The 18738-nt window shown below is 42.4% G+C and overlaps 1 protein-coding gene across 2 annotated transcripts; it reads left to right on the top strand.

Moving 5' to 3' along the window:
* Positions 1 to 5415: 5415 nt before the first annotated feature.
* brd2a (bromodomain containing 2a) lies at positions 5416 to 16641 on the top strand. Of its 2 annotated transcripts, none has more exons than XM_076149713.1 (12): positions 5416 to 7440; positions 10345 to 10651; positions 10884 to 11021; positions 11148 to 11298; positions 11386 to 11585; positions 11711 to 12235; positions 12415 to 12543; positions 12647 to 12841; positions 13009 to 13274; positions 13590 to 13913; positions 14133 to 14254; positions 14438 to 16641. In XM_076149713.1, exons 1-12 carry the CDS (start codon positions 7409 to 7411, stop codon positions 14563 to 14565), a joined length of 2517 nt encoding a protein of 838 aa, XP_076005828.1. In that variant the 5' UTR covers positions 5416 to 7408; the 3' UTR covers positions 14566 to 16641. The 2 variants fall into 2 exon arrangements, with proteins under 2 accessions (XP_076005828.1, XP_076005827.1); XM_076149712.1 differs by having other exon boundaries at positions 5417 to 7440; positions 13590 to 13909; positions 14129 to 14254.
* The last annotated feature ends 2097 nt before the right edge of the window (positions 16642 to 18738 follow it).

Raw genomic sequence — 18738 nt, 5'->3', positions numbered from 1 at the left:
TCGAAATGATGCTACAGTCATCATACAACCTCCTATATGGGGGACAAACTGGAATGTGTGCGTGTTACATTTTCAGCAATGAACACAAATAAAGTGTTACAGGGATTGAAAAAGAAGAGAAGACTTTATGTTCATTACTTTCAAAAAATTGCATTTGTGATTAATCAATTTATTCTGAAAACAAATTTGTGCTGCTGCTTCCTGCTTAATTTTGGAACATATTATATTATGTATACTGTATATATTATATTTTTTTCTCAGGGGTTACGGTGATCATTAGTGTGTCCAGGCCTATCAGCTGATCTGCTGTATTGCTTTATGTTCATGGTAAACCCCCTTTGTGAGGCAGTGTTTCCCCTGCCTTTCCCAGGGGAGTGTGTGAGGATCCATTGAATGATCATTTCTGCCATACCGAGCATTACATGACCAGTTGAGGGAAGTCCCGGCTCATTAACACTGCCTCCACATTTAAAAAGCCACTCTTGTGTTTGTTTTTCGGAGCTGTGAACTGAATAAGTGCAACATGAACTGATCAGTAGTAAGCAAAACAGCATTATCACTGCACTGGGATGAAGTCTTTCAGGCAGTGTAACAGCGCCCCAGTTGGCTTGCCTGGCACTTTTACCAGTAACCACGTGATTTCCTGGAACTCCTCAGCTTGCTGGTTTGGTGGAGGTTTGGTGACTCACAGAAAGTCCCTAGTGTAGGGACGGGTGAGTGGTCTGGACTGCCATCTAGTGAAAACAATAAGACAGTGAAGCACCTCTCTCACGTTAACCACTTTAGTGACAATTGGTAGCAATATTATCATGTAGCAGTATTCTGTCTTAGTATCTGTCATAGTATTATACTAGTATTGTGAGTCCTTTGAGGTGGGGTGTAGGCAGGTGTCTGAGGAAACTACACACTTTAAAGTGATACACCAGCAAGTTTATAAAATGTCATGTCATGATTTTGTAATGACGTTTTTTTTAGTTGTTAGTTAGTTAGTTAGTTAGTTTCTTTTTTCCACTTACTAGGTCTGTGGGCCTTTGAATTGACTCTTATAGAACCCTGTGCTATTACTGTGACTGTGTGAACATAGAGGTAATGGACACAAAAATAAAAGCTAAACGCTCTGGATTCCCAAACAGAATGGTGTTATGCAATTATAATGGCAATCGGCAAGACAGATCTTATTGAATGTTTTTACACAATTTCTTTTTAGAAATACACATAGCGGGTGGACCCAAATCCCTGAAACTTCCCTTAAACATTAAATTACATTACATTGCCTGAACTCTTTGTCCTCAATTTTATCCGTGACACTGGCAGTGTCATTTCAGATACCGTATACGTAGATGACATAACAGCGTTTCAGTGATTCGGTGATTGGACTAGGTCTACTCGACAAGGCTCGGCAATACATATTTATGATAGACCTCGAGTCCTCCTAGTGGGGGAAATAAGACATGAATCATGCTGAGAAAATCCATTGAAAAAACATATGTAGGCAGATTCTGATGAACGATAAGATAAAATGTAATATAGATGTGTTCTATTTTTTTCTCTCACACTAATGTCATTTTAATTTTCTGTCTAATTGAACAATAAGAAGGACTCATTAGAGGCCAAACGATCCCCTCATAATGTGCTCATGTTTTTCCCCTGGTGGGAAAGATCTAACCTAATGTGAAATAACTCTGATTGCATGAAGACTGAGCAATAATGATATATTCATGGTTTACAGAATATTCTCACTGCTGCCCGATGATGAATTCACAAACAAAAAACTGTTCTTGCGTTCAGTTATTACCTTTCAAATCTGTAACCACTAGATGGCGACATAACACAATAAAGCTCCTGGATGAAAGGTTGCGCGCTGGAATGGTCACTAGATGGCGCTTTGAAATAGTTGTAACGCTGTGTTTTGATTGCTTTTGTTTTTTAACATTATGACCAAAATAAAAATAAAAAAACATTTGAAATTCTAATGTGTACAGTGTGAGCAGATGGGCTTTACACATGAAAATGAGATCAATCATCAATCAAAAGCTCAAAAGCAATCTTAAACCCTGGGACTAGGTTTAGTTAATCTCTTTTCAGTTTGTTAAATCCTGATCGAATCGGCTGCTGTGAAACCATTGTGCTCTTAGTTCACATTTTTACTGACACACAGATGCATGTTGAATATTTCCTTCAAAGTGACTCTTTATTGAATTAGATAAAAGTAGGTCAGAAGTTGCTTCTATCAAATCGATTTCTAAATAGGCAGTAGTACTTTTATACTCAATTCGGTGATGTACACTAACAGTTGCAAGTCCAGTGATCCCAGTACTGTAGTGCTGTTGTATCTTTTCTATAAGAATAATTAAAATAAATCAGTTTCCTAGTGGGGTTGGACTTCATTATAGGTAAACTTTGATTTGATAGAAAAATATATACACAAACTATAGATTTTTCTTTGAACACAACATAACAGTTTAACATATATTTTGCAGCTTTCTACAAACAAAAAAATCATTCCTCTTTGATTGAAGATACTATGTGCGTAGCACTTCATTTAACATGAGATTACAAGACATGACCTCTGCTGTCTAAATGCTTGTGTATACAAAAATAAAGCTAGTAATTAAATATCCTGCAAGTTAGTGACTGATTCAGCTTAACCACAAAACAACTTATTACAAGCCAAAGTAGTGACCTCCCCCTAGTCCTGACTCATTCCGCATTTGATTTGATATCTTCGCAGTTGTGGGTATGAATCAACAGGTCTGCTACTTTTTAGAGCACAATTTACACTTCACCTCTTCCTATTTTGCATGTCTTTCACTTGGGTAAATAGAAGGGAATGGGGCACAGTGGGATGAAAAGCCACACATTCACACCTGAGCCCTGATGTTTGTCTGCAGACAATAGATGCAAACGTCAGACGCTCAGACTCCCCTTTCTCTGTGTCCATCTTTCTTTGTCTTTCTTTCTTACAATAATCTGTCTGTGATAAGGGCAGTTAAACTTTACAGATACTTCTGAGTGCAAACTGAATTTTTGAGGGTAACTTTCAGGGCATTGTAAGGAAATGTAAAATCAAGGGATTAACTGGATGATTGCTGGTATTTCAAGTCAAATTCAGTACAATTTAGTAATGTAAAAACGTGACATTATTGTTCTAACTTCTAATTGGATGACCTCACTTTGTTCCTTTAATGACATCAATGTGTTACTATGATTACATCACTATTGTTTAGGTAGGTTTGTAGTCTGTCACTATTGTAAGCAATACAACAAACAACACATTTGCTTTTAACTTTTACTTTACTTTATTTCACTTTGGAATTCTGTGTTTTCTAATTACATTGAGTGCCAGGCTTATTAAAGAAGTGACAAATCTAAGACTAGAGAGTTGTTGTTAGTTGTTAGGTTGGGGTTCCTGTAGGCAAAATTTAAGTATTTTGGTGTGCCAGCATTCTGAATTTCATGCCCTTAAATGAAGCTATGTTGGAAATCTTACATGACAAAAACGTTTTGATCACAACAGTGTAAATTCTCGCCTCTGCTCCCAAACTTCTGGGGGAGAATATTGCAATGAATTCAAATGTAAATCAGTTTGTACTTTGAGAGTATAATGAAGGTGCCCTACTCAGGTTCACACATTTTGCATGACTGCATAATGAAGCATCTTTTGTTTGCCTAGACTTGTATACATCCCCTCACTTGTACTGTGTTATCGATATAGAGATTTTGCACAGATGTCTTCAGTAAATAAATGAATCTATACTCTTAATATGTCATCTCTAAAGTTTGACATTTACTATTTAGTAAAATAGAAACTGCATATGTGAGAAATAGTGTGTCTACTCATACAAAATCATTGAAAAGTAATAACTGTAACTCGGACAAGGGTGCATGTGTGTGCATGCGTGTTTATAACTAACTAATTGGCACACCATTCTGTTTTCCTGCTACTATGTGTGAATCTCGATTGTACATTTTCCTTCCAAAGTTGAAAACTGCTGCTTGCTTTAGTTGTCAAAGGGACTGTTGCTGTTGCTACGGAAGTCTCTCCGGCCATAGTAAGTGGAAGTGAATGTACAGAGCCCTAACTCATACAGAAGTTTGCAAACACAACAACCACAGTACTGCATGACAAATACAATACATTAGTTATGTGCCAGAGGTGCCTCACCCATTTATGATGATACAAGCTTGCTTGTAAGCACCATAAAAGCATTCTTTAGTCCTAGAGTTTGACAGTCAATATTGTTGCATTACAAAGCTCTGGTACACTATGACTCAGGACTCGAGGGGCGTTGAGAAGGAAAGAGCTTCCTTGGCAACGATATCGGGCCTGAAGATCATGTGACAAGCTGACGCAGCCAAGAGCTGAAAGAGAGGGAGATGGGGTGGAGAGAGAAAGAGAGAGCGAGAGACATGGGAATGGGGGGTGGAGGGAGAGAGAGACATGGGGGTGGGGTGGAGAGACAGCTCCTCCGGTGACTCAGACTAGGTTGATCCTAAAGTAATCTGCCAACCCCTCCTTCCTTCTGTTGTCACAGAGACAGCTGGATATACAGTATAATGTGTCTTATATCACATTATATAGGTATTTTGATAGAATGCATACAATTTTCTATAAAATATACAGGTTATTGGTATGTTGATACGGTTTACTGTACTTTTTATTCAACACATTTTAGCAGTCGATACACAAAGGAGGGAGTGGCAATATTTTGTTTTTCCTATGAATAATTCACAAGGGTGTCAGGGAAAACAATCAGACAGGTAACTCTTGGGGCTTGACTGATCACTTCTGAGCTGACCACAAAAGGAAGTGCGCAAGGGCTTAGATATGTTTAGAGAAATGATATAGCCAATTAAGGTTTGCACATCAACTGCATTCCTCTGAGCTCGGTGACTGAAACTTACAAACTCCAGAGGTATGGAAGGACGTTTCCTTCCACTCCTAAGTTACTCTGGTGGGAAGTGGTGAATGCCGTGCAAATTCTGTCCTTGTGGGTGGTTTAAGGTTCAAGAAGCTATCAGCCATTGTGTTCCCTTAATTCATGTATATTGAAGCCCAGCTGATATGTGACAATTGCATAATGACCAACTATATTATTTTGGGTCTCAGTACTGAAGTGACCAGAGTGCATATTTTCAACATTTACACAGTGACCCTTTAGGCGTTTATTTTTGGCGATAGGAGAACCTTAGATACATAGAAGAAGAGATAGAAAGTTAAACAATTTGAACACTATGTCTACAACATCCACCCGACAGCCTATAATTCAATCTCTCACAATTGAAGCTCGCCTCCTTTCTAACCGAACAAGTCAGTATCGATTTCCCTCAATTATCACATGAAAAAAACAAACCGGTCTTTAATGAGCTGCCTCAATTCCAAATGCATCGTTGGCAGTGCGACTTCATGGCAGGCGCGCATGCGCACTGCGCCGTGTTGCAACACCAGACCTTGGGATCGTCAGCAGTCAGATCTGGAGAAAAACAAATACTTTGACAATTTTGGGAGAAACCGACAAACTATGCGCATACCGGTAGCGTCAATGATTGGATTACGAGAGATATGAGTTTTAAAAAAGGACCATTGATACAAAAGTCGATGTACGTCACGTGGTTGAGCTTGACCAATCGGGGTAATCTAAATCCTTCGGAAAGTATGCTCTTTGTTCGTGTATTTTGCCTACTCTATCCTGTACATTTTAGTATAATCTTGTTTAAAATCATCATGTGGATACCGGACTAGGGGTTTGAGAAGGACAAACTGTGGATACGTATCATGGACTATTTTGAGTAATGCCACGTGTTCAAGTTTCGATAAACAGTGCATTGCGCCCGGGCTTATTTTATCACATGACTCCCCTCCCCCACCCTGCTCATCGATGGGCGAAGAAGGCGGACATGTTTGAGCGAAATGTGTTGTTTAAAAAGTATCGAGATGGAAGACAAGAAGACTATATGAAGAAAGGTTTCGCATTTTTTTTTGGAATTACCAGCCGACTTTCATATTATTTTGGTTCAAGGTTTTTCTGCCATGCTAACCCTGGAAACAATTCTAATTGAAAAAAAAACAAACACTTTTCTTCGTATGAATTCAATATCATTAAGTGTTAGAAGTGTTAATTGGTCAAACTATTTGGTAAATACTCAATTTTTTGGTATTTAGCTCATGTTTTACATTGTTCATTTCAGTGACATTGTAGGGAATTTGTAACCTTGGTGTGGGGGATGGGCATATTTGGTTAGGAAATCATTTTTGTGGTTAAATTTGTACGGTAGGTCTTTGTTAGAGTTGTCTTTATTTATTAACAATTTGACACGCATGTTTAGTTTGTGGTCACCTTGAGGACAACTGTGAAAGTCACTTATATGACCGACTGTGGGATTTATAGCTTCATTTTTGTTCGTTTGGATTATATATAAGTAGATGTGGTTGAACAAAATCATCTACTTTGATCAATTTAAGCCTATGCGCTGTTGAGGAAACTGCTGTGTCATTCAGTTGACTGATTAGAGCGCGTGACCCATCTTGTTAATGGTATTTGTTGTTTGAAGTAAGAAATGGCGGCTGCGTAGTTGTTTCCTTGGGTGTCTTCCTGGTATTTCGTGTCGTTCGTTCTGTAAAGGCCTCGTTTGTCCGTTTGAATTTTTATCTTTTTAAAACTATCGGGTTCTTGTTATTTCAATCCACTGTCTGGGTAATATATTAAGCTTGTATGTGACTTAAGATCTACGCATTTGTTTTAGTTTTCGAGTATTATGCCGTCACATTGCAGCAAAGATGGCGGCTGTGCACCACTGTTGAAACAGAAAATGCGGATATTCTGGTGAGTGAAGTGCGCGTGGGGAGAGGCTCTTGGTTCTGAGATACGCGTGATCAGGTGACGGGACCAATGGGCTTCTCCGTTTCCTCACTGGAAGCCCGCGTTGGAATCTTCTTGACCAATCCTGTCGTTGCTTTGCACACGTTGACGTAATGTAATATGGTAAGGAGGTTTACTTCGAAGCCGTCGCATATTGTGGAGGATTATGTGGAGCAGCCAGTCAGAAACTGCATTTCTGTAACAGTGCAAACGCTTGACCAATAGTATTGTGAAATGTTCTTGATTGACAGCAAGAATTTGCGAATAGGTTGACCCATAAGTCGGTGTGCCAGTCCTCAGTGTTGAGGGGTGGAGTTAACTTGACAGACACGGGAAACGGCCAATAGAAACTTGAGAGGCGTGGGCATTGGGGTTATCTTATCCAATAGTGTGCGCGCTCTCTCTATAAAGGAACGGGTGTAGTCGCATCGTCGCCATTTCAACGAAGCAGTTCAACTGAATTTTCCGTGTTGTGCAGAGGAGAGACCGGACCAACAGAGACGGATCCTGGCTCTGATTCTAGCTATAAACAATCCGGATCCATCCTGATGGATATGGCTGTTAACCCGCTGCTTGACAGGTATCTATCGGTAAAATTGACTCCCAGCTTTCCATCGGAGGGAATATTGTAGAACATTTTGGCATTTGTATCAAAATAGCAGCTACTTTCAACAAGGGTTTGCTGTAGTACACCGGGCGGAATTGAGAATCGGACGCCGACATTTCGGTGTCATTAGGTGACATTACTCAAATGAAAGAAAAAAGCAAATGGGTGTTTTTTATTTTTAAGAAGCTCTGCTGCCTCTGGTTCAGTTTCACGGCGCCATCTTCCGTTCGCCTCCACCATTGGCCTCTCTCCCGCTGCCTGGCAGGTGCTATCTTTGCTAGCGCTAGCAAGCTTCTGTTACCCGCTACAGCGGTTGGGAGCGTATCTACATTTAGTACAATTTGTGTTATTACGAACAAGTCACCAGAAAGCGTTCGTCTTTCACTCTTTGGCTCTGGTCTATTTGTCCCGGTGCTGACGACCGAGAGACGAGTTTGTGTTGAACTTGGCGCTAGAATAGCAGAACGACTGAACCGACATATTATAACCGGTTTGTTATTGTAGCCATGTGACGGCCATAGTGTTAATGTTGTGATGTGTTGATTATTTTATTATGATGATGATAATAATAACACAAGGGCTCGTCTTCCGTCGGTATGCGTTGGGAACCGTTTGTTATTGTGGACGTCGAATTAATTGGATACATTTTGTGTGCGATCTTTCGTTATACTATATTTGACCGTTACCGACGATTGTGGTCTCTGCGCAGGCGTAAGATGACTTTGAACCTGCAGATTTCACTGACGGGGTTATTAATGTTCTCGATTTCGAGTTTATAGGGCTGTGTGTGGGTTGTTGCGATCGGTTGCTTGGTTACTGACCTGGTCGTGTCACTCAAATGTCGCTAGATGGCACTCAATTTTGTAATTCTCACCAAAATAAGATATTATTTGTTAAGCTACCCTCATCAATTTTTTTTTTTGCTTACCATAGTTTTACTATTACCCGTCTACAGTAAACATACATTTTGTTGTTGCTGATATGTACATGAATATTTTTTTTTTTTTTTACAATAAAGTACACTAACTGTCAAATGTGTTTCCATAAGTTTTCTTTACCACAAACGTTAATTTCATAATTGACTGCCTGTAGATGTGATAAGTTTCTTTTGGTGGCTAATAACTGAAACATCGTTCACCCAGCCAGATGGTGCAGCACTAAGAAGTCAAACACAGTTTTTAGTTCTGTTCTCCTTTCATTTCACAGTGCATTTGTGACACCACTGTACTGTTGGTGTCAACATTTAATAATAATGATTTGGAGCTCCTAGTGATCCCTCCACAAAGTACATGTTTACCACAAATGCAAAGACCAACTTCTTACAATGCATTGACTAGATGTTGCCGTTAACTACTTACTTCAGTAACTTATATCTGATTCAGTAACTCTACAGTTTTGTTTTGTCAAGGTGGTGATAATGTAACTTGGTGGCCTGGATGAATGCTGCATATGTCCCTACATAGCATTTATCTTGCCTTAAAATGTATTGATCATATATTTCTGGTCACGGTTTGCATGTCCACATTAGTAACGTGATGCAAATGACCTAAATTGTATGTACATCAGAGAAATGCTTTAACTGACTGGCACTGCAAAATAGACATAGGCATTGCCGTTGACTTCATTCTGCATTCATGGTGTAGTAAAGTCCTCCCTGCAGCGTGACGGCAGGCAGTAGTAATTTCACAGGATTAGTATAAGGATAGTCTCAGAGTTGAGCTTGGCTGTAACTGGCTGCCTTCACTTGCCTAGTTGTGACTGTTCCAGTTGGATGAATACTGTCCTTGTTTTGGTGGGGGTAGGCATCAGCGTTCATGGTTATACCAGCCTGCCATCTGGTAGCACAGTGTTACTACTGTTACTAGTGCTAGACCACTGCTGTTCATATAGAAGCAGAAATCACGCAGCTGCGACCTGAATAAAAACGTCCATGTGGCTTCTTTGACATTTGAGAAGTATACAAAGATTACAGACACATGTTAAGGTGGAAGCAGTTTGGTGGTTAGTGTTCCAACAGAATGGTAAGTGTCCTCAATGGAACTGCAATATTTCAACATGAAATGTGGATCTTGAGATTAAATGAGCGTGTGATGTTATGGATTCTCGTTTTTTGACTAATTTCTTGAAGTCCTTAAAATGTAACTTGCACCATTCACTTAAAGCTGACAAGCAAACTGAAGCTGATGTTAAGATTGACATAGCAAATTCCAGCTGTTCATCTGAGTCAGCACAAATGCATGCCACATACTGGACATATGAGATTTCAAGATCAAGACAGCTCATCATACCTCTACAGTGATCACATAATTACTGGATATGCACAATACAACAAGATGTAAAGCGAAGTCGGCTCACAAACACTCAATCTTCGTCGTGACAAACATTTCTGTAGGAATAGTCCGGTCACTACTGTAACATGGCAGCAGAAACCCCACCCACTGGATAAGCAGTTTCTCTTGTGAGGAAGTGGGGGTGGGGTTTCTGTCTCGTGGGCCAGGCGTAGTGAGGTGGAAGTGGTAGCCTCGCCTGTTCTCTAGTTTCTGGGAGTGCTGATTCTGCTCAGACTGCTTTCATTGCTGACTACTGTTTATATTGCGATGCCCAGCAGCTATCAGAGTCTCGTGTAAGGGTTTCACCGAGGGAATTTTGATTAATGGAATGGAGTGTATAGCAACAAGTGTGAGAGGTGACGACTGTATCCTTATTGTAATTAATGCTTTTTCCAGCACCATGTTCCTGTTACTGTAGAGCTTAAACTCTGTGGAATTGTAACATCTATTTATTTATGTGCTGCACACCACATGCCACGTCTGGTACAATAACAATACCTATTTAGACGGCACATCATTACAAGTGTATCATGTCTGCTTTCTACAGCTCCCATGTCGGGTTGGAGATTGGCATGGCGGGAGTCATAACAATGGACCAGGGCTCTGGCACAGCGGGTAAACGCATCCGGAAACCCTCACTGCTCTATGAGGGCTTTGAGAGCCCAGGAATGCCGGCCATCAACCAGATGGTCACTTCAGGACCCCCACAGCCCCCTGTGCGGGACCCCAACCGACAGGGAAGGATGACCAACCAGCTCCAGTTCCTACAGAAGGTCTTGCTGAAGTCTCTGTGGAGGCACCACTTTGCTTGGCCCTTCCATGAACCAGTGGATGCCGCCAAACTCAGCTTACCTGTGAGTGCTGCTGTCATGTCTCACCAGAAAACAGAGAAGATGAACTTTGGTTAAACAACTGTCAATTAAGTCCATTATGCATACATCTCCCCCCTACTGGTACTGTGTTGGCTTTATTGTTACAGTAAAGGAAAAAATGAAACTAATAACACTAACTACAATGGTAAATACAACAGTAACACATTTTTCTTTCAAATTTATGCATGAACATTAAATCTGTGTCTCTCTTCAGGACTATCACAAGATCATCAAGACCCCCATGGACATGGGGACTATTAAGAAGAGACTTGAGAATAACTTCTACCGCAGTGCCAGTGAATGCATGCAGGACTTCAATACCATGTTTACCAACTGCTACATATACAATAAGGTAAACTGAGTGTGTGAAACTGTTCAGTCAAAAACATTTAATTTTTATGTTGCATGCCTCTGAAAATGTGCACAGTAGATTGAGTGAATAATTAAAGATTGTTGTCCTGTCTCACTTCCTCCACAGCCCACAGATGACATAGTGCTGATGGCCCAGTCTCTGGAGAAGGCGTTCTTGCAGAAAGTGGCTCAGATGCCCCAGGATGAACTGGAGTTGGCCCCTCCCCCTCCACGGACTAAACCGGTTAAACCTGGCAGAAAAGGCAGAACCAACCTAGGTGAGACCACAGGCAAGCATGCATGTCATTATTCACACACACCACGTGTGTATAGTTTCTCAATGGATTCCTCCCATGTTCTCCCAGTCTCTGGAGGAGTGACGACAGCTCATCAGGTCCCGGCTGTCTCCCAGTCGGCGTACTCTCCGCCCACCCCTGAAACCCCCGACAGCCTCCTGTCCACCCCCCCACAGACACTTCTGTCTAAGAGCATTCCCACCACACTGCCAACTGAACAGAGCACCCCTAATGTTATAGGTCTGCATCCCACACAGCCCACAGCTAAGGTAATGGAAGATTGAATAAAAATCCCTGATTTAAACATTTTCTTAAGTCTTGGGAACTGGACAGTAACTTGGCCAGAAACGGCAGACTAAAGCATTCTGCTCACATTCTTCCTCTCTTACAACAGAAAAAAGGTGTGAAGAGGAAAGCAGACACAACCACTCCAACCACCATGGCCATGCCCATCATGAGCACCATGGGTGTCAGTGGCATCAGCCTGGGCATGGGGGGCGGCCACGACTCCCCCCTCACCCTCACATCCCTGGGAGTGGACCACAGCCTGGGCATGACCCAGGGTCTCAGCCAGGGCATGGGGATGGGCATGGGCATGGGCATGGGAATGGGAATGGGAATGGGTCGCGGTGCGGGGATGATGGGTAACAAATCTTCAGCCGGGGGCAGGAGAGGGGCGAGTGGGCGGCCCATCAAGCCTCCTAAGAAGGATTTACCAGACTCCATGATACCACCACCAGTGCGCCGCATGAAGCTCGGCCCCCAGCTGCGGTACTGCAACGGCGTGCTGAAGGATCTTCTGTCTAAAAAGCATGCGGCATATGCATGGCCCTTCTACAAGCCTGTGGATGCATCGACACTCGGACTCCATGACTACCATGACATCATTAAACAGCCCATGGACCTCAGCACAATCAAGGTGAGCATCTGGCACATTAGTCAGCCTGGTGGTATCTGTTCAATGTTTAGGATCCCTGTGCACATTGTGTGGTGATAATAGTGTTGCACATAATGACAGGCTTTAAAGTCTTGTCAGTTTAATAGCCTGAAGTTGGAATTGATTTCTCTTAAACTCATCCCCTTCTTTCCTTTCTGCAGAGGAAGATGGACAGCAGAGAATACCGTGACGCTCAGCAGTTCTCTGCAGATGTCAGACTGATGTTCTCTAACTGCTACAAGTACAACCCCCCAGATCATGATGTAGTGGCCATGGCCCGAAAGCTCCAGGTAAATCATCTGCCATGTTGGTATGCTCACTCAATTCTGACCCTGATGGTTCTTTGCCTCAATATCACAGAGCCTTACCCCCGGTGTGTTTTGTCCTCCGTAGGATGTCTTTGAGTTCTGCTTTGCCAAGATGCCAGATGAGCCTCCGGCGCCCCCCAGCTCCTCTTCCTCCTCCTCCTCCTCCTCTTCCTCCTCATCTGAGAGCGAGCTCAGCAGTGAAAGTGAGGAGAGCGAGAGCAGCCCCAGCTCCGATTCTGAAGAGGAGAGAGCAAACCGCCTGGCAGAGCTGCAGGAACAGGTGTGTGTGTGTAGGGCAGGAAACATCTTTGTTGTGGGCGTTGCAAAAATATCGACCAAAATTTGACCCAGTTTGGTCTCATTTTACTGTGGTGGTTGTAAATGTTTATCCTTTTTTAGTGCTTATAATAAATAGCTCATTGTTTTGTCCCTTCCTCCCTTCTCTAGCTGAAAGCTGTACACGAGCAGCTCACTGCTCTCTCCCAGGGTCCCATCGTCAAACCCAAGAAAAAGAAAGAGAAGAAGGACAAGAAGAAGAAGAAGAAAGTGGAAAAAGAGAAGCATCGGCGGATAGAGGAGGAGCTCCCACCTGTTCGTCCACCCAAGACCCCAAAAATCACCAAGACTCCCAAACCGAAGAGCAACCGAGCGACCGCCAATCCTGTGGTGCCGGCGAAGAAGGCGCCAAACAACAAGAAAAACAACAAGAGCAAGTGAGTACTGACACCCGGAGGGCAATGAAGGAATTGCAGGCACATCACACTGAAGCTTTGTCAGCGGTAGACACAGATGATGTTAACTTGCTGCAAACAAACAGATAATTGAGGGGATCTTTGGGAATAAGTAAATGTGCCAGTTTTGCGAGATGATGTCACTGGTTGTATTTGCCTTTGTGTGGGCAGAATTGTCTACTAAGCCACAGGATGTAGAATGGCAGAAGTCTTCCATGTTACAATGTCGAAGTTAGAAAATGATTGGAAACCTCAGCACTCATCTCATCCTCCCATCTCCCTTCTCTCCCGTGTCAGGTCTAAAAAGGGGGCCATGATGTTCAGCATGCCACCGCCGGAGCCAAACCCCATGGTGCAGCATTACGACTCGGACGAGGAGGAGGAAACGGCGCCCATGTCGTATGACGAGAAGCGTCAGCTCAGCCTGGACATAAACAAGCTTCCCGGGGAGAAGCTGGGCCGCGTCGTCTACATCATCCAGTCCCGCGAGCCGTCGCTCCGAGACACCAACCCAGAGGAGATCGAGATCGACTTCGAGACGCTCAAGCCGTCGACGTTACGGGAGCTGGAGAGATACGTCATGACGTGTCTGAGGAAGAAGCCCCGCAAGCCATATGGCAAGTAGACCGTGGAACTGAACTTGGGATACTTCAGTGATTGAACAGACTAATGAGTTTTGGGGCAACACTGACTGAACTAAGTCACTAAGTCCCCAGCTTCCTGCTTATGTATACTTACATGGTTCGACTGGTCTTCTGGTGTTCAATGTAGATCTGTGAGTGTGTAATACAGGAGCCCTCCGTCCAATAACCGTTCTCTCTCTCTGTCCTCTGCAGCAAGCAAGAACAGTGCTGGCAAAACGCGTGAAGAGCTGGCCATGGAGAAACAGATGGAGCTGGAGAGAAGGCTGATGGACGTCAGCGGTCAACTCAACTCTGGGAAGAAGCCTGCTAAAGCCAAACGTAAGCCGCTCACAGTTTGCCCTAGTTATAGTAGTTTGCAGGCCTGGAGAATCATTCAGTAATTCAGTAACCAAGACATGTTTTTCCGACCCCTGCCTTGAGATCCATTCACCCCACAGATGAGCTTTCAAGCTTGCGAGTGTCTGAGCTTCAGTGTCCTGATTGTGTGTTTGTCTTCCACAGCAGAGAAACCTGCAACAGAAACCCACACACAGCCGTCACGCCTCAGCGCCAGCAGCTCCTCCTCAGACTCCTCCTCATCGTCCTCTTCCTCTTCATCCTCTGACACAAGTGACTCGGACTCCGGCTGAGAGGCGGGGAGGTTTCTCCGTATAAGAAGGGTCACGTGACGACCCTGTTGCATCACTTCCCACTTGAGTGGACTGAACTGTAGTAGAGCTACTGATGACAGAGCTGCAGGGCGGGGTCAGACCAGGTCACAGCCAGACAGAACCGGTCCAACTGGAGGGAGGGGGAGAGTGGGAGCTTTCACTCGGCTCAGCTCCTTCATCAAATCCCGTCCCAGAGCAGAAACGGGATTGATGAACCGGGGGAAGAAAAGGACTCGTTGCAAGGTGCCGTGGCTCTGTCCTGGTCTGGGCCGAGCGAGGGACGCGCGCTCCGGCTCCTGTGGATAAAGGAGGAGAGTGACGCATGTGTGGGAGGGATTGGGTGCTAGAGCCAGAATCTGTCTTTACTTCTGGAGATGATTTCCCTTCTTACCGTGCTCCCTGTCTTCATGCTGTATAGACCATGTGTACAGTTCTATAAATATCTATTTTTCTTTTATAAAGAAGCATTTTAAGGAGCTAATTTATTCCCTCATTCTGGGAACATTGATCTGGCTTGGGCGGACTTTGTGTTTTAGTTCATTGTTTTTCTTGAGCGACAAAGAGGGTAGAGGGGAAACACATCAGTGTTTCTGTGTCTGCGTGAGTGTGCGCGTGCGTGTGTGTGTGTGTGTGTGTGTGTGTGTGTATGTATGTATGTATGTATGGTATGAATGCGTCCTTAAAATGTTTGCATGCACATGTGTGAGTGAGATCCTCGGCACCACAAGTGCAGCCTTGTGAAGTTCCTCCTAGTCTTGACGCAGGCGTTGAATCAGTCTGCACGCAGAAGAAGCACCTTGGTTCAGTAGAATACAGTCTGCATGCAATACAGAGCAGCTGTCACACACCCTGTCTGTACACCTGCATACTCATGTACTACTTTACTGCATCCTTGGACCCGTGTACCTCCTTGAAAGGGTCGGCCACTGTGCAGAAATGTGACAGTTCACTTGTTTGTAAGTGGAAATATTTCTGTTCCCATGTCGACTGTTGTCCCCTTTTTCCATTTTTCTATTTCTCTGTAAACCTGTTGCTTTTCTTCTTGTGACCAATCTGCTAATAAATTGAGGACACATGTCGTCCACTCACCTGTGCCCAATAACACCGTTCTTCTTTTGGTTTCTTATTGTGCTCATATCCGTTTGGAGTTATCTCAACGTATTTGATTAGATTTAAAGATTTCTTGACATTGGACGGTTGAGTCAATGTTTCTCAGTAAGTTCTGTGTTCTCAGTGATGTTTGGGTTGAACACCAAAGTGTGTTGCTGCACCAGATGATGGCAAACCGCTTCATTTCTACAACAATTTGGGCTTTGACAACTCCGGCAGCTGAAAGTCTCATCTTCTATATTTTTCAATGAGTTTGTTTCAGAGAGAGTTTACATATTTGTTGTGTGATTAAATGTTGGTAAATCCTTCAGCAGCCATCAGGCTAAAGGCGTTTCTCTTCTATCTGCCACTTTGGTCGGCTACTAGTCCAGACCTTGACAACAAACTTTAAGTGGTGGAAACATTTGATGGCTTTGGAATTGTGCAATGTGCAGCGGCCCGCAGCGTAGATGAGGATGAGGAGGCCTCCTGCTGTGTCTGGATGAGAAAGATGCACTGTTTGTTTTGGTGGTACAACTTAACTGTTAAAAGATTTAGGTGAAGTGTGTACCGTTTCTTTTTCTTTTAAAATCACAAATGGTTTGAAATTAGATTCTGTATGTGTGTGTGTGTGTGTGTGTGTGTGTGTGGAATACATTTATTTATTGAGAAATATGGATGGAGAAGCTTTTTCATGACTCTGAAAGAAATCAAAAGCTTATAAGTGGACTTTTATGAAACATGTAAAGATGACTGAAGATTGTAACATGTACATATTTTACAGTCGGAGGTGTGGAGCATGTTTTCTTTAGCTTTCATGGACTCTTTGTTGTTCAGAGGCGAAATACTCCAGATTGTCAGTCTTACTTTTCTGATGTTTGTTCAAATCTTAACGCCTCTGTATTTTACTCCAGCATTCACCTGCACACCTGTACATAAATAAACTGACAAATGTTCATCTTTCAACTGATGATGTAACTTATTTTCAGCAGTTTTGTGTATTCGGAGTCGGATAAACTCTTAAAAAAAGGCTACTAGCAACTGGATAAGACTTTTTATATCACTTCCTACTTCCTAAGGTGTCGACACTAGTAGCTTATTGAAATTATTCTACTTTTGCTATGTTTTGGGCTTTTTGTGCTGCAAGTTGCCTGAGAATATTTGCAGATTACTGAATCTATTTAATCAGTGTGTATTTGATTTTTATTTGCATCCTTTGCACTACGGTAAATTCTAATAAGGAATGAAATCTCAGATGATCACAGGATGTATTTACCCAACATTACAAAACTCACTCCACAGTGTCTGGGTTGTTTTAATGATTTGATCCATGTCTCAGCAGTGGATTGTGGGAAAGCAGCATTTGGGAATCTTGTCTATTTGCTGTGAACTTTGATTTTTTTCCTAAGAAATGTCTGACGGTTTGAAAAAAAAATTAATTCCAACACAAGATTGAAGGCAACCTTTACCTCCAAATTGAGTAAAACTTATTTTGTGAATACATGAAATACCCTCTATTATACAGAATATGTGAAGTAAACTCAAATGTTCATGGTCAATGAGGAACTGGGAGGTTTTCCCTCTTTTGATGATTCTTTAATAATATAGAAGTATAAATCCTTTCACATTCATCAATCAAAACCATTTAGATAAACTCAAACTTGCATGTTGGTCAAACTAGAATACAGCCGTGTTTCCTGTTAAAGCTGCAATTAGGTGTCATGATCTTCTAATATGATGATAATATTATCTAATATGATGTAATATAAAGTGGATTATCTTGTCAGAATAACATTTTCCAGCACAGACGACCTCAGTGGGAGCGAGAAGCCTGGCAGCGTTCAGCTGTGCCACACTGAGAACTGAAGCGGTACAGTTTGTACTTCATAATTCAATGAGTTTCAAATGGATCTGTTTGGAGAAGATGACAGAGAATAATCTTTGCCAACAACGGGAGGAGTTTAACTTGTACTCACCTTTGTGAAAGTATTCTGCCTCCATAAAATCCTCTTGTAAAATGAAAACGCACTGAACATCAGATGAACCAAAGTGAGAAGTTACTAGGCAACGGGATCTCTACATAGCAACAAGACAATGAAACTCAGTGGAAACATTCAGTTCCCTCCAGAGCTGCAGTGAAAAACAGCAGAATTCAGTCATTGGTGTTTCAGAGACAGTGAGTGACAAATGCCTGCTCCATGTACGTATTTTCAAATTGTAAGGACAAAGACAGACAGAGTTCAGAAATACAGCTAACATTCAGAATGTAAAGGGTTACTATTTGAAAGACACTAAATAATCACAATCAATACTGAATGTAAAGGTTTCTGTATTGAAATGAAAGGAACCCCTTAGGCTCTGGTCTCGTCCAGCCCGTGTCAAGCCTGCAGTCTGGTCTCTTACAATATCAGAAGCACCATAGAGTGCCCTGTCAAGGACTGTGGACATGCACCTCTTATAATTGAGGCTTAGCTCAGAGGTCATAGAATACACATTAACCACAAACACACAGGATGAGACTTACTTTGGCTTCCACTGATAAAAACATCCAATAGACACCAAAACTGTAGTATTCTGCATTTTACTACCATCTCGTGGCCATTTTGAGAACTACAAAAACACGGAGGACTCGCTCGATGCGTAGTTCCACATTCTACTTTATTCTGTTGATTTTTTTCAGAACTTAAAAATAATATAGATGTTTTGATATTGAGTATGTATATGTTCTTAATTGTATCTATACACCATTCATCCCCGTTTAAAAATAATTTTTAGCGCCATCCAGTGGTGATGGATCCAGTGGACATTTCACCCAGAAATATAGTATTCTGTGTTTTACTACTATCTCGTGGCCAGTTTGGGAATTACAAACACACTGGAGGACTCGCTCGATGTGTAGTTCCAAATTGAGCAAAACAGTCCGATCGAATTACTTAAAACCCAAAACCTTATCGGGAATTATATAGTCGGGCAATAAAGCATTTAAAAAGCACCCATTAACGTTTTGTTACCGCTTGTTCTCAAAATTAACGCTCTGAGCAGAAGAGGGTGTGCACCTTCTTT

This window comes from Genypterus blacodes, unplaced genomic scaffold (assembly GCF_046128005.1).
Source record: "Genypterus blacodes isolate CSIRO-AG114 ecotype Tasmania unplaced genomic scaffold, CSIRO-AGI_Gbla_v1 ptg000048l_1, whole genome shotgun sequence".
Classification (NCBI taxonomy): Eukaryota; Metazoa; Chordata; class Actinopteri; order Ophidiiformes; family Ophidiidae; genus Genypterus; species Genypterus blacodes.
This window is presented reverse-complemented; position numbering and strand designations above follow the sequence as displayed.

Excerpts from the sequence above, each read along its gene's own strand:
- brd2a (XM_076149713.1), top strand. The coding sequence starts at position 7,409 with ATGGATATGGCTGTTAACCCGCTGCTTGACAG. Across the intron at positions 12,544-12,646 it reads CCATGGCCCGAAAGCTCCAG|GATGTCTTTGAGTTCTGCTT; the intron begins GTAAATCATCTG and ends TGTCCTCCGTAG. Across the intron at positions 14,255-14,437 it reads GAAGCCTGCTAAAGCCAAAC|CAGAGAAACCTGCAACAGAA; the intron begins GTAAGCCGCTCA and ends TGTCTTCCACAG.